General features: G+C 37.2%; 2 protein-coding genes across 2 annotated transcripts; one reads left to right on the top strand and one right to left on the bottom strand.

Annotated features, from left to right (window-relative positions):
- Positions 1-272: 272 nt before the first annotated feature.
- On the top strand, positions 273-8,822 carry LOC102256268 (olfactory receptor 51F2). Its single transcript, XM_005863065.2, has 2 exons — positions 273-827; positions 8,412-8,822. The coding sequence occupies exons 1-2, from the start codon at positions 273-275 to the stop codon at positions 8,820-8,822; spliced, it is 966 nt and encodes a 321-aa protein (XP_005863127.2).
- A 5,840-nt stretch (positions 8,823-14,662) lies between these two features.
- On the bottom strand, positions 14,663-15,607 carry LOC102255970 (olfactory receptor 51F2). Its single transcript, XM_005863064.1, has one exon. It carries the CDS (start codon positions 15,605-15,607, stop codon positions 14,663-14,665), a length of 945 nt encoding a protein of 314 aa, XP_005863126.1.
- Positions 15,608-15,882: the final 275 nt, after the last annotated feature.

Here is a 15,882-nt window from a genome sequence, read left to right as displayed (position 1 = left end):
GAAATATACTGAAGCCTAGATATAACATGTGGGAATCTTGCTAAAACCCAGGTGTTGTCATACAGTTTAGTGGTCTGTCTCTTTCCCTAGATTAACTCTAAATCTAAGAAAAAAATAACTGGGTATGCACTTCACTTCTGCTGAAGAACAGGACAAGGTTCATAGTGAACGTACTTTATTCAATATATAGAAGAGAATGAAAATGATTTTCTTCCCTATTTTTACAGGATATGCTTTTCTTTCCCTAGGGAAAGCTACTTCCTTCACTCATCATGCCATCCTTCAATCAGAGCATCTTCCACCCTGCAGTTTTCTTCCTTACGGGCATCCCTGGTTTTGAAACTTACCATGCCTGGATCTCTATCCCATTCTGTTGTCTCTATGCCGTTGCCATCACTGGGAATGGAATGATCTTGTTTGTCATCATCACTGAGCCAAGTCTTCATGAACCCATGTACTATTTCCTCTCTATGCTATCCTGCACGGACCTAGGACTGTGCCTTTCCACAGTGGTCACCATACTGGGTATTTTCTGGTTTAATGCTCGAGAAATCAGCTTTGATGCCTGCGTTGGCCAAATGTTCTTTATCCATGGTTTCACGTTCATGGAGTCCTCAGTACTCCTGGCGATGGCCTTTGACCGCTTCATTGCCATCTGTAACCCACTGAGATATGCCACAATCTTAACCAATTCAAGGATCATCAAAGTGGGCTTTGCAGTAGTTATTAGGGGAACAACAGCTCTAGTGCCTTTACTTCTGCTCCTTAAGCGTCTGTCCTTCTGCCGTAGTCATGTTCTGCACCATTCATATTGTTTCTACCCAGATGTGATGAAGCTTTCATGCACAGACACCAAGATCAACAGTGCATTTGGCCTGTCCATTGTTATCTCTAATGCCGGCGTGGACTCTGTCTTGATCCTCCTCTCCTATGTTCTGATCATCCACTCTGTGCTCAGCATTGCCTCCCCAGAGGAAAGGAAAAAGGCCTTTGGAACCTGTGTCTCACACATAAGTGCTGTTGCCATTTTCTACATCCCCATGATCAGCCTGTCACTGGTGCATAGATTTGGGAAGCACACCCCTCCCCTTGTGCACACTCTCATTGCCAATGTCTATCTACTTATCCCTCCTGTAATGAATCCCATAATCTACAGTGTAAAGACCAAGCAAATTCGTAAGGCTGTGCTCAAAATATTTCTTTCTAAGCTAATTTAGGAAATTTTTAGATTACCATATCTTTACAAAGTCCTCTCCAACTCATATTTTATCATCTACCAGTATGACTTACAACCGTACCTTGAAAAAGCATGTTTCTATTTGCTTCCAGTCTATTGTGATGAACTGGTAATTTACTAATGCCTTTACCTTCTTTCATCCAGCCACTCAACCCACCTCTGACAGCTCTCAGTCTGTTCCATGTATCCATGCCTCTGTTTCTACTTTGTTCATCAGTTTATATTGTTCATTAAATTAGATTCCTCATATTTTGTTCATTGTATTCCACATATTTTTAAATGGAGTTCTATTTCAACACTTGGAATGTCCCTTTTTAATAGCTTCCACTTTCCCTTCAGTATTCTCCTGTATAAAATTTCGGCTGTAGTTTCATCTATCAATGTTATTTCATCATTTGTTCTATTTTTCATGAATTTTCCAAAATTTATAGATCACTAATTATACTGTTATCCAGAGACACTACTAATTTAATCTTTCTTTCAACTCAAATTCTCCCCATTCTAGGGTGACAGTAGTTTGGGCATGTGTGCTCTCTCCACTTGACTTATAATCTTGAATTCATCTTTGTTTTTGTTTTAACAGTATTGTTATTGTGATAGAATTCACACACAACACAATTCATCAATTAAATGTGCAAAATTGAATGGTTTTTATTATATTCACAGAGTTGTGCAACTGTCACCACAAAAAGTTTTAGAACACATTCACAATCATAAAAGAAAAACTGAGCAAATCCATTCCTACCTGGTTCTATGTCTTATGATTGCTGTGATACTGGCAAACCACTGGTGAGCAAACACATGGGAAATTCATTAATACCACTTGTCCCTTACTTTTGCCCTATTAAAGCTTTGACTTGCAGCTGTTCAGGGTCAAATTGCTATTGAATAAGAAGTGGAATTGAAATTCATCTCTAGGACTCTCCTTTGGGGAAGTAGACTGAAAAAAAATTGCCCTTCATACTCTGTCATTTGGGGCACAAAGGTTAGCAGGACACAGCTATTTAGAGTTCTTTCCTAGGAATTTGTGTTCCTGCTGGGTAAATGTCTCTCACCAGGCAGCTTCTGGACTCTTCATAAAGGTTTTCTTTCTTAAATCTGGTTGCTCTGTCTTCCTGAGAACTCCTCATGAATTCTCCTGCAAAAGAGAACATTTTTGGAGATGGTTTAAGAGGACAAGATTGGGTAGGGACTGTTTCCCTGACCTTAGAACAGAAAGACTTTTTATTTTTATTTTTTAAGGTTGTGAGATTGAGATAATCTCTTTCTCTTCTCTCTCAATTTAAAAGACTGTATGCTCAAGACTATCTGCTCAAGTATCTTCTGGCAAGGATGTGGTGAAAAGGAAACCCTTATATTGATGGTGGGAGTATAAATTGGTCCAACTACTATAGGAAGCAATGAGTTTCCTTGAAAAATTGAAAATAAATCTACTATATAATCCAGCAATTCCACTTCTATATAATCCAGCATTTCCACCCAAAGGAAATGAAAACAAGATTTGAAAGAGATATATACACTCTCATGTTCATTGCAGTATTATTCACAAAAACCAAGATATGAAGATGACCCAAATACCCATCAATGGTTGAATGGATAAAAAAATCCGGTATATATACACAATAGAATATTGTTAACCCATGAAAAAGGAATTATTCTCCCATTTGTGACCACATGAGTGGATCTTAACACTATGCTAAGTAAGATAAATGAGAGTTAGACAAGACTGTATGATCTCACTTATATGTAGAATCTAAAAAAGCTAAACATTTAAAAAACAGTGTAAAATGGTGATTACCGGAGAGTAGGTGGTGGAAAAGAGTGATGGTGTTTAAGGGAACAAACTTATAATGAGTAGTAAAAAAGTAATAGAGATCTACTACACAGTATAATGGATATAGACAATAATACTATGCTATAATTATTAATGTAATAACTATTGGTACATTAGAAATCATATTATAATATATAAATGTAGCAAAGCAACACACACTACATCTTAAATATACACAGTGTTATACATCAAATTTATTAAAAAACAAATGAGTAAGTAAATAAGTAAGTAAATAAATAAATAAACACTGCTGCTTCCTGGGATGACTTTTCAAAAAGCACAGGATAGGATTGAATAACTTCCTCTTCCACACCCAATAATTTTTCTTTGCACGATGTCAGTGTTTAGTGTATTGAAATATTTTCTGAATGCATCAGGGACTGTATGATATTCAGATAGTTTATAAAACCAACAGCTCAGAAATTGGTTAACTCAGTAGTAGATATTCAACTGATTCATTTATTATGTTAACTTAAAAATAATTGCTGCTATGTTTAAAAGTTTACACAAATATAGAATACAGTCATGAACTCATATTCATTCATTCCACAATTTTTAAAAAATTGAGTTCTTTTAAAGTAAGGACTGGTAGAAAACATGGCATTTGGAGTCAGAAAGGAGAAAATTCAGTTCCTAAATCTGCTATTGACTCATTGGGTGAATGTGAGAACATGATTCCTCTGACCCTCCATTTTCTAATCTTAGTCTTAGTTCTTCCACCTTAAAAAAGAACTGAGATCCAAATAGATGTTGTGATAGCAATGGATATAAGACTTTGTACTGGGAGCTGTCTATTCATATGTTCCTGGTGGTCTGGTTATAGAAAAGAATTCCCAGAGGGAGGATAGAGGCATTTAAATAAATATATCTTTCCAAAAATAGTTATTTATATTGGCTCAGTAGTTTCAGTGCAAGAAACTCAGGGGTGGTTTAAGAGTCAGAATTTAAGAAAAGGGAGCTCTCAGGTGACCTGTGGACTTTGAGTGATAATGATGTATCCAAATAGGTTAATCAGTTGTAACAAATGTACCATCTGGTGGTGGGGGGATGGTGCTAATGGGGAAAGCTATGTATGTGTGGGGGCAAGGTATATTTGGGCATTCCTTGTTTTTTCTTTTTAATTTTGCTGTGAACTTAAAACTGCTCTAAAAAATAAAGTCTTAAACAACAACAATAAAAATTAAGTAGGGGGATATTTACACATTTTCATTAAGATTATTTCTATATCTAAACTTGATACTACCTATTAATTTTAATGTACTTTAAAGTTTTTCAATTTTTTAAAAATAATCCTCTACATGAAGATTTTTGCCAATCAAAAAAAGAAAATCTTAAGCAGCATTCTCAGGCAATATATGAAGATGCACACACACACACACACACACACACACACACGGCAAAAAGAAGAGAATGGGATACTGTGAACAGGAAAAGAAAAACATTAAAGGAAAGCTACCCTTGTTCCCAAGCTTTGCTAATAGAGATCCCTGCATTAGAATAGTTCTACTATTTCCCAGGAGTTTTCTGATTAAGAGATTTCAGGCAGCCTGGGTCACGGTGCTTATATATACCACCCATCCCTGAAGAAAACACTTCACCAGCTCCTGAGGCCCTTCCTGGCAAACAGGGCAGGAAGGACCACATCTTCATACTTTGTAAGTAAAACTGCTGCATTCAGGGAAAACATCAGACTTTACACATACTGGTTTCCTTTAAGAATGGGAAAGATGCATGAACTGCAATGAGCTCTCATGAGTGCCTAGAGAAAACGGTAGGAAGCTTTTCCCTGAAATCTGTATTTGGGGACACTATAGTCTAACTGATTGGGTTTCTTTGATCTGTGTGCCATATGTCTTGATGTTTAGAAAGTCCCCAGCCTGCCCTTGCATTTGTGAGTTTTTTGGTTGGTTGTGCCACATTTCAAAATCATCACTTAAGAGCAGCTGGCTTTACTGCCCCTGTCTACCACCCACATCATTCTCATCCACACTTACTACTATTAAATGCCTCCCATGTACTAGTTAGCAGGTTAAATGCTTTGTAAATGCTAACTCATTTAATCCTTAGACATTAATGCTTTTAGTAAGCTTCCAATGTCAAAAAACTAGATTCTAATGTGCTTATTTGGAGAACCAAGGCTAACTGGTGGCAGAGCCACCCTTTGAACCTAGGCTAGCCGACCCTATAAGCATATTAATGGCTTTCTAGTTCAGGGGAGAGAGACAACTCAAAGTATTCCTGCACAGAACCTGCAGCATGCTCCTACAGTGGGACTGGAATATTATCTTCATATAAGGAGAGAATAATGATAAAAAATGGAAGGAGGCACATCAAAATTTACCTTAAAATGCTAAGACATATTTGGCCGTCAAAAAAAATCAACACAGCCAGGCTGTTGAGGCTTGGTGGTTGAATGTTGACCTATGAACCAGGAGGTCATAGTTTGATACTTGGTCAGGGTACATGCCCAGGTTGCCAGCTTGATCCCCAGTAGGGGGTGTGCAGAAGGCAGCCAATCAATGATAATTCTCTCATTGATGTTTTTTTCTCTCTCCCTCTTCCTTCTTTCTGAAATAAATTAAAAATGTATTAAAAAACAACAACAAGAAAAACCAAACCAACACACACAGTACTCATTTTGTGAGAATAAAAGAGAGTTTAGTGAGATTCTTCCAATAGTCACATGTGTAATTTTAGGCTTCATGACATGAATTAAATGATCATCTGAAATGTGTTGAGATCCTGATATATTTCTAGAGTTTTTCAGTTCAGATTAATGTTGACTTGATAAATGATCCAATGGAGCAAATAATGAGTCTTGGTTTTAAATTGTATCAAAAAGTATCTATTATCTTCTCACACTGCGCAATACAGTGCAAAGGTACTGCGACTAAATGATAAATAAGCAATTATTTATCTGCCAGTACTTTATGTTAGTGGAAGAGGCATATTTTTAAAAAACTATGATCATACAATGGAACAACTTCTATTCCATATGAATTAACAAAAAAGAATGTGACTCCAGTGGAAGGAGCATTTCCTTCTGACTTGACATTGAGAAGGTGATGCCACAAATGCTTCCAGATGTAAACAAATTAATGTTGAATCGATAAATGGACCAAAGGAGAAAATAATGAGTCTTCAGACTTTAGAACTTAGGCTCATTCAAAGAAGAGTGGGAAATACGTGAATATAAGCAATGACAGCATTGTGAAAGAACTTGCTACATTTGGTAGTTTGATGAAGTAGGAAAATCCTAGGTTGACTACATGTATTTGGGAAGAGGTTAGGTAGCAGTAATAGTAGGTTTTGGGGAGATTGGGAAGATCCTTGGCAGCTGTTGTAAAGAGATAAAGAATTTTAATTTTTTGCTGAAGGCAGTGAAGAGCTCTGTATAAGGAGGGATGAGAAGATGTGCTTTTGAGATGCTCATGTCCATATGGAAAATTTGGAAACACTTGCAACTCAGGACAGAGAAATTGCTTAAGAGAATATTGCTGTAGTTCCGGCAAAAACTAATGAGAGTTTTATATAAAATGGAGGTGATGGAACTGGAGGATAAGGATGGTCAATCAAAGGCTATGTAAGATCTGAATCTATAGTAGTTTGGAGATTGAGTGACCCCTAGACAGTTGTGTAGGCACAATTCTAAAAGGGCCCTCAAGGTTCTTGCCCCCTAAGTCCTTGTCCAGTATAAAACCCACAACTTGAGTGTGAGTGAACCTATGAATGTGATGGGGTATCACGTCTGTGATTATGTTATATTGTATAGCAAAGGGAGTTTACAGATGTAAATAAGGTCCCTAATTATTTGACTTTGAGTTAATCAAAAGGAAATTATGCTGGATTAGACTGACCTAATCATTTGAGCCTTTAAAAGAGACAAGAAACAGCAGAGAGATTCCTCTACTGGAGTAGAAGATGCAAATATCATGTTGTGACAGATCTACATGGCTGGGAGCTAAGAGCTGCCTCCACCCACAGCAGCAAGAAAACGGAGACCTCAGTCCTACACCACAAGGAGCTCAATGTGAGATCCTGAGCAGAGATCCTATTCATGTTGTGTCCGTTGTCTGACTTACTGAAATGTGAGATAAGGGAGGTGTCTTATTTTAAGTCATGCATTTGTGCTAGTTTTTATGCAGCAACAGAGAACTAATGAGAAAGAGTATGTTTCAGTCTAAAAAGAAGCCAGATTTCAACTATAGGTGTGAACCATTAGGGAAATGAGGATAAACAAATGTTCAATAAATTGTTGGTTAAATGAAGGATATTCATGCTACAGGAAAGCAGGGTTAATAAGAGAGGATTGTTGTTGTTTTTTATTGTGTGTTTATGTTTTTTTTTGTTTTACGTTGTGTTTAGCTTGAAAATGAAGTTGGCATATTTACAAACTATGCTAATGTTACAAATGAAAAGGAATATAAATCAAAGAAAAAATAAAAAATGTTGGAGTTACTTCCTGGAGCAAAAAGAGATCTTATATTCATTCTTTTTTCAGTGTTTAAATAATTTCCACGTTCCTTACTATCCTAAAGATAATTCCATATTGGATCCCTGTTACCTTCAAACACAACCTTTTAACACACTGTATCTCACGCTATAGTGGCATTCTAGAATACTGAAATCCACTTACCTTGGACATGCTTAGAATTTCTTCATGGTGATTTTTACCTATCATCTCCTGCACAAGTTGTCTTCATGTCCTCAAGAAAGCTTTTCTTGACCTTTCACCACACAAATTTTTCATATATACAATCTCTGTATTTTAAACACAAACCCTTTAGTGTGTATATCATACTGCATTTTACTTGTCTGTTTACACATTCATTTTCTTCACAATCTACTAATATCCTTGAGGGCAGGTGCCATGTCTAATTTGCTTCTGTATCCCTAGTTTATGGATCATAACATGTACTCAATAATTTAATGTTAAACTAAAATTCCAAAAGTGTTTGAGAACCTGGGTGGTAGTGTTGTCTTTGAAAAGGAGCATAGAGTTACTCTCATTAAGGAAGGAATTAAGAAAGGTTGAGAAAGTCATAGATGTGGAGTAAGAAGGGACCACATAAAGAAAATATTAATCAGGGGACACTGTCTAAATCAGACAGATAATATATCTATATTTTCTCTCTGCTATCAGATGATAAGGCATGTGGATAAGTATAAGGGACATGTAAATAAAAGTGGAAAATGAAGTGAAAAAAATTATTGTATAATGTTAACTTTAATTTTTAAAAGTGACAATACCTAATATTTGGTGATTTTTTACATTACAGTTACATAGCCAAGTTTTTCTCAAACATTAACTAATTTAATCCTCACAATAATTCTATGCAGTATCTATATTATCATGTGATGAAGCTCTCATGCACAGACACCAGGATTAATAGTGCAGTTGGATTGACTGCCCTGATCACCACTGCTGGAGTAGACTCGGTCTTTATCATCCTTTCTTATGTTTTGATCATTAAGACTGTCCTCAGCATTGCATCCTCAAAAGATAGGAAGAAAACCTTCAACACATGCATCTCCCATATTGGGGCTGTTGCTGTATTCTATATCCCATTGATCAGTTTGTCCTTTGTTCACAGATTTGGGAAACAGGCTCCACCATATGTACATACTATGATTGCCAATGCCTATCTGCTGATCCCCCCTGTGATGAACCCCATTATCTACAGTGTGAAGACCAAACAGATACGCAGGGCTGTGCTGAAAGTTCTCCATCCCAGTGCAGCAAAGAACTAGATGGGATTTTAATTTCCTATTTCTGGTCATTAAATAGATGAGTAAAATGCCACTTACAGGAGTTAAAATGTTGAGTCTTATGGTTGGATTAAAGCATCCCTAAAGGTCTCTTTAATTTTAAGTAAGAAGGCTGGGGGCTACAGAAATAAATTTAAGTTCAAAATTCTCTATCACTATTTTTTTTTCTTTCAGATAGGCATGTTTCTCTGTGACCTAAAATATGGCACAAATAGAGCTAAGGTAGGGTTTGAGGAAGAGAAGTAAAATGACTTGAAATTTCACTAGAATTCTCTAATCCAACACTCAGAATTTAGAGCATGTCTTCGAGTAGCCTCCTCTTCCCCTTCAATATTCTCCTGTACTTATTTTGGGCTACAGTTTCATCTATCAATGTTATTTTATCTTTGTTCTACATTTCACAGATTCCCCAAATTTATAGATTGCTGATTATATTTTTATTTATATTCTGGTGTTACTACTAATTTATCTTTTTCTCAAACATATTTTCTTCTTTTTTTAAAGGTAAGAGTAATTTCTGCATATGTGCTCTCCCCACCTTCCTTATGTGATGTGCAGTCATTTTTATTTATTTTCAATGTGACAGTTTTATTATAATTTAATTCACAGACAGTACAATTTACCCATTCAATATGTAAAAGTTTAATATTTTTATTATTTACAGAGTTGTGCAACTATTGCTACAGCAAATTTTAGATTATTTAAAAAATATTTTTATTGATTTCAGAGAGAAGGGAGAGGGAGAGAGATAGAAATGTCAATGATCAGAGAGATGACTGATAGGCTGCCTCCTGCACCGCCCCTACTGAGGATTGAGCCTGCAACCATGGCATGTGTCCTGACTGGGAATCAAACAGATTCATGATTCCTGTCTGAAATAAATAAAAAAATATTTTTAAAAAACTCAACAAGAAATGTGAAAGTTTATTTTTGTATTCTCAATTCTATTCCATTGGTCTCTATATCTATCTTATGCAGAACCACACTGTCTGGATGACTGTAGCTTTGTAGTAAAATTTGAAATTGTTAAATGTGAATCCTCCAACTTTGCACTCCCCTCCCCACCCCAAGATGATTTTGGCTATTCTAGGTTGTGGGGAAGCATGGGCCTTGCTTGGAAAGTCTGCACGAAGGATTCTTCGAAAGGTTGAGGGCCTTGACTTTTCCAAACAAGTCTGATCCCCAGGTGTTTATTTCTATGTTTAGTTTTTAGACATGCCCTTGTTTAAAGAACACTACAGATGCATATGTTTTCTCAAGGATACTTTACCCTGATGATAGTATCTAGAGGTCAATTTTAGTTCAAGCTGTTGCTACAATAAAAGCCTAAGGAGGCGAGGCAGGCGAATAGGGCTATCTGGTTTCTTTAGCCAGGCAGTCCCTTAGGCCTCTCTTTCACAGAAACATGTGTCAGAGTAATTATTCATCCGTCACTCAGGGTCTTCTGGTCAGTGCCAGCACTAGGTGTCTTTAAATTCAATATGTATTTTGGAACCAACTGTCAATTTATCCAAAGAAACAAACTTTTGGTTTTGTTCATCATATTTATTGGTTTTTTTTTTACAATTCTCTATTTCATTAATTTCCACCTATGCAATCATTATTATTTTTTTCTTTTTCTTGACTTTAGTTTTTCCCCTCCCCTCAGAATATTAAAGTGGAGGATTAGGTAATTAATTTTAGATATTTCTTTATTCAATATAGGCATTTAAGGCTATAAATTTTCCTATAAGCACTCTTTCATTTTACCTCACACTTTCATTCATCTCAAAAATTTTTCTGATTTCCTTTGTGATTTCTTTTTTGGACTATTGATTATGAATATATTGTTTAATTTTCAAATTTCCAAATTTTTGTTACTAATTTATAATTTAATTTCATCATGGCTTACTTCTCTTGGAGCTAAACCCTTTCTTTTATGCATGGCACTAGACAGGAGAGCATACAGTCTTTTCAACTTTTCAGCTTGCAGCTCTGCCTTATGATAGCAGCTGGGAGAATGGTGATTGGGGTCCCCAGTATTCTCTGACTGTCATGCCTGGAATTGAATCTCTGCCATATGAGTAGGGCTGGCTGGATGAAGCCACTGACTTCTTGACTGCACTCACCTGAATTTAACTTCCACAATTAGAGCTGGGGTATGGGGAATGAGAAATACTATAGTCTGACCTTCCTGGGAGATACTATAGTCTAACACTGAGGAGCTGGTGGGAATGGAGCTGGGGTAAGGAATTGGGGAAGGAAGTACTGTGTCCTTGACTACACCTACTAGGAGTGGAGCTATCAATGTGCTGAGGGGTGGGGGGGGGGGAGAGGGAGTGAGGATGAAAGCTGGCTGCAATTCAAGTGAACAATGACTGTTCTTACAGTGATTTAACAGATTTTCTTAAAATAAATGGTTTTTCATTTGCTATATGACTTTAGGGCAATTTCCAGAGGATTTAAATGTGTATACCTGTATCTATATATGATTTTTGCTATTATAGTACTTTCCCTGGGGAGCATGTTCACAGATCTCCTCTTGCTGCCATTTTGAAATTGATCTCTTCACTTCTTGATTTTGTAGTTCAAACAACACATTGCAATTGTTTCCTGATCATTCCAGGTTGGATTATACATTCTTCTTATATATTCTTATTACTCCTTCTGCTTATATTGTATACTAGGGTCCCAGTGCACGAAATTTGTTCATGGGGGGTGAGTCCCTCAGGCCGACCTGCACCCTCTCCAATCTGGGAGCCCTCCAGGGAGACCACTCCAATCTGGGAGTTTCTCTCTGTCTTTGCAATCATATGATTTGCGAGCGAATTATCTGAGACCCCCAACTCAGTTTGGTTTGGTGCTCACAGAATAATAGAGGTTTTTTTTTTTTTCTTTGCTCCATTGGAGATTCCTAGAAGTTGCTGGATATCTTACTTTAATTTTTCCTCGACACTCTGACTTTACTTATGTCTCTAACCTTTGCTTTCCCTCCATCCCCCACCCACAACAGTAACTTGCTCTAGGCTCACTTTGCTCTAATGTCTAGGACAGTGGTTCTGAACTTTCCTAGTGCCGCGACCCTTTAATACAGTTCCTCATGTTGTGGCGACCCACAATTTCATTGTTACAAATTGAACATAATTAAAGCATAGTGATAAATCACAAAAACAATATGTAATTATATATGTGTTTTCCGATGGTTTTAGGAGACCTCTGTGAAAGGGTCATTTGACCCTTTAAGGGGTCGCGACCCACAGGTTGAGAACCTCTGGTCTAGGAGATCCCGAAACGCATCTGCCACCAGAACTACGATTCCCAGCATTCCTGGTGCTCCCCGCACTCTTGGTTTCTGCTTCCAATCCAGGGGCTGCAGAAACCAAAAGGAACAGGAACTTTAGCTGCCCCCAGGCTGGGCTGACAGGACCGGACATTCCAGTGGTGTCCTTGGGACCCCAGCCAGTCTGCCAAGACCCCCAAGCCGCCTGCTCTTCGCCTGCTCCCTGCTCTACTCTCCATCTTGCCCCACCCCTAGCCACTTGGCGCCTGCATGTGTGAGTGCTGCCCACAGGCCTGCCGGGTTAATTTGCATACTCACTCCAATTGGCTGTGGGTGTATCAGAGGGATGGTCAATTTACATATTTGTCTATTATTAGTATAGATATTGTAATATATCACACAAATACTTCAGATTTCGATTGCTTACTTTCTTATCTACATATTTTATTTCACTAATCATGACAATATCTTATTTGTCTCTGCCACACTACCATATTGTGCAATGTCCGGCAAAAGTAGAACTCAATAAATGAAAGAATGAATCAGTGGTAATTAAATTATCCTATATAATGAGTGTAGTATGCAACTTGTCCCCTCTACCGGGAGTTTGTCCAGGAGTTTAACCAGGGGCAGGGCCAGCCAGGGGAAGGGAGGGAGGCCCTGGCTGGTGGTGGTGGCAGGCGACTGGGAGAAGGGCGGGAGTACCCAGCTGGCAGCCGGCAGCCGCTAGGGACCCTACTAGTGCACGGATTTCATGTATTGGGCCTCTAGTATGTAAGAATCCTAGATAACAAGATCTAATTTATTCTAAGATTAAACAAAACTTAATTCTTTATTATGTATACTTTAAGAAAACAAATCAGGACAGAGAGATACCAGTTCTTGGAAGTATATATTTGGAAGCTTGGCCTAATGGGCAAAGTGTTCATTTTAGCCATTGTCATTCATGCTTTCAAAATGTTACTAACATTTCCATAATATTAGGATATTTCATTGGGCATTCTTAAAGAGTAGATTAGTAGATTAGTAAGTTTTTATAATTTAAATTTTTCAATGTATGTGTCCTTTATTGAGTTTTCTTGAAAGAGGGCATATCTATAATAAAAATTTTAATGACATTATGTTTTTTCAAGTTATATTCCTCCCTTTTTTTTCCTGATTGTTTTTATGAAAAAATAGGAGGAAAAGGGACAAGATTGGAGACCAAGAAACCTATAAGAAAACTGATTTAGTTGAAAGATTTTAGTGTCCTAGACTAGGTCTAAGAATGGACAGGAAGAGATATTTTGTTGTTATAATAGAAAGAAAATACAGATTTATTGGGTGCAGGAGCAAAGGGTGAGTAAGCATTAGTTTTTATCTTTGGCACCTGAAAAAAATTTAAAAATTACTTAATAGTTCTGAAAAACATTTATTCATGAATAGAATGAGTTGAATTATTCTTAGTCAAATTGGGCTTTATGCAAGCAGGGGTAAGTTCCTGAGATTGAGATCTCAGGCCCCAAAATTGGCCTTTGCCTATATGGTTTGGAAAGTCAGAGCTATGATCAATTGCTAGATAATATAGACAGAAAAGCTGAAATCAGTTATAAGAAAAATTTCTTATGTTACACATGCCAAACATTGAATTGAATGACTTATCACTGAAATTATTCAGATGGCTGACTATTTGATAGTTTCTTATGTTCCATTCAATTGAACAACTATCATTGACTATCTGCTATGTGGAAGATAAACTTTTAGGTATTGTAGCAGCATCAGAGAAAACACAGACATTTTTTAATTTTGGGAATTTACTGCTTTATGGAAGTAATACCAGAACTACTACTAGTATGTATATACAACATATGGTCAAAAACACATAAAGGAAAAAGAAATAGATATAGAGAAATCACCATAGCAGGCAAATTATGAGAAGGAAAGAACAGATATAATTGAAGCAGTCATGAAAATTTAATGGAGAAGATATTTAAAGATGAGCCTTGGCACGTGTAGTATTTCAAGGTGAAGGAGTGGGTGTCAAGGTTGAGGTCAAGAGTAAAGCCCACTATTAGGAAAGCTGCATGATGGAGCAGTTAGCAGACTGGTTTTCTTAGACTGCAGAGTAGGTGAAAAAAGAAAGAGGTAGATCAAACTTTAAAGGAAAGTTGAACTTAAATTGTGGAGGACTTTATCACAAACAAGAGTTAATGCTTTATTTAGTTGTAGGATGAGAAATAAACATGGAAGAGATGCTTATTGGTTTGTTTTTAAATTTTATTTGAGCTGGATATTTGGAAAGTTAATTCAAAATGAATGACAGGCAGTTTTTGGCAGAAACAGCATAGAGATGGGAGGTCAGTTAGTCATTTATGGGAATAGGGCAACTGAGAGGTAGTGAGAATCTAAATTAGTATTTTGGTCTAGAAAATGATTACTTTAACTAGGATTAACCACATTGTAGATATGTTTAATTTGGATAATTTCTAGTTCCATACAACTCTAAAATTGCATAGGTTTATAACTCCAATTTGTGATAAATTTTCATTGACTTTGAGATGGGATTTTAAGGGAGCAATGACTGTTAAATATGAGTTCTCTTGGAACAGAGAAGTTTGAGCATAACTTTTTGAATCTGCTTTGTTTTCACACTATAGATGATGAGATTCATCACAGGGGGAATAAGCAAGTATACATTAGCAATGAGTGTGGGCACAAAGGGTGGAGCATGTTTTCCAAATCTGTGAACAAAAGATACGCTGATCAAAGGGATGTAGAATATGGCCACAGCAGTGATATGAGAAATGCAGGTGCTGAAGGCCTTTTTCCTCTCCTCTGGGGATGCAATGTTGAGAACTGAGCGAATGATCAAGACATAGGAAAGCAGAATAAAGATAGAGTCCACTCCAGCAGTAGAGATAATTGCAAATAGTCCAAATGCACTATTGATTTTTGTATCTGAACACGAGAGCTTCATCACATCAGGGTGGAAGCAGTAGGAGTGATGGAGCACGTGGCTGTGGCAGAATGATAGACGCTTAAGAAGTAAGACTAGTGGTGTCAGAATGACAGTCCCCCTGGTAATGACTGCCATGCCAATTTGTGCAATCCTTGCATGAGTTAGAATGGTAGCATATCTCAAGGGGTTAGAAATGGCCACAAAACGATCAAAGGCCATAGCCAGGAGCACTGAGGATTCCATGAAAGTGAAGAGGTGAATGAAGAACATCTGTGATAAGCAAGCATTCAAGCTGATTTCCCGTGCATTGACCCAGAATATTGCCAGTACTGTTACTAGTGTAGAGATGCATAAGCCAATGTCAGTGGTGGACAACATGGAGAGGAAATAGTACATTGGCTCATGGAGGCTTGGCTCAGTGAGGACTACAAATAGGATCAAGGTATTCCCAGAGAGAGCAGTTAAATAGAGGCAGCAGAAGGGGATGGAGATCCAGGCATGGGCCCATTCAAGTCCAGGGACTCCAGTCAAGAGGAAGGTAGGGAGAGTAGAGTTATGGTAGAATGACATTACGGTCTGAAGAGGCAGAATTCTCTTGTAAGATCTTGACTTTCTGAATTTAGAATTTCAAAATTATTTTTAGATGATATACATTTAGTTCACAGAACTTTAGAGTACAGCTCAATGAAATTTGACATCTGTATACACTCCTGTAACACCTTCCAAGATCAACTGATAAAATATTACCACCATCCCAGGAGAGTTCCTAACACTTCATCCTCATCAATGTCCTCTTCTATAGTAACCATTCTTCTGACTTCTATTAGCATAAATACTTTTCTCTG

Source organism: Myotis brandtii, unplaced genomic scaffold, assembly GCF_000412655.1.
Source record: "Myotis brandtii unplaced genomic scaffold, ASM41265v1 scaffold1704, whole genome shotgun sequence".
Taxonomy (NCBI): domain Eukaryota; kingdom Metazoa; phylum Chordata; class Mammalia; order Chiroptera; family Vespertilionidae; genus Myotis; species Myotis brandtii.
This window is presented reverse-complemented; position numbering and strand designations above follow the sequence as displayed.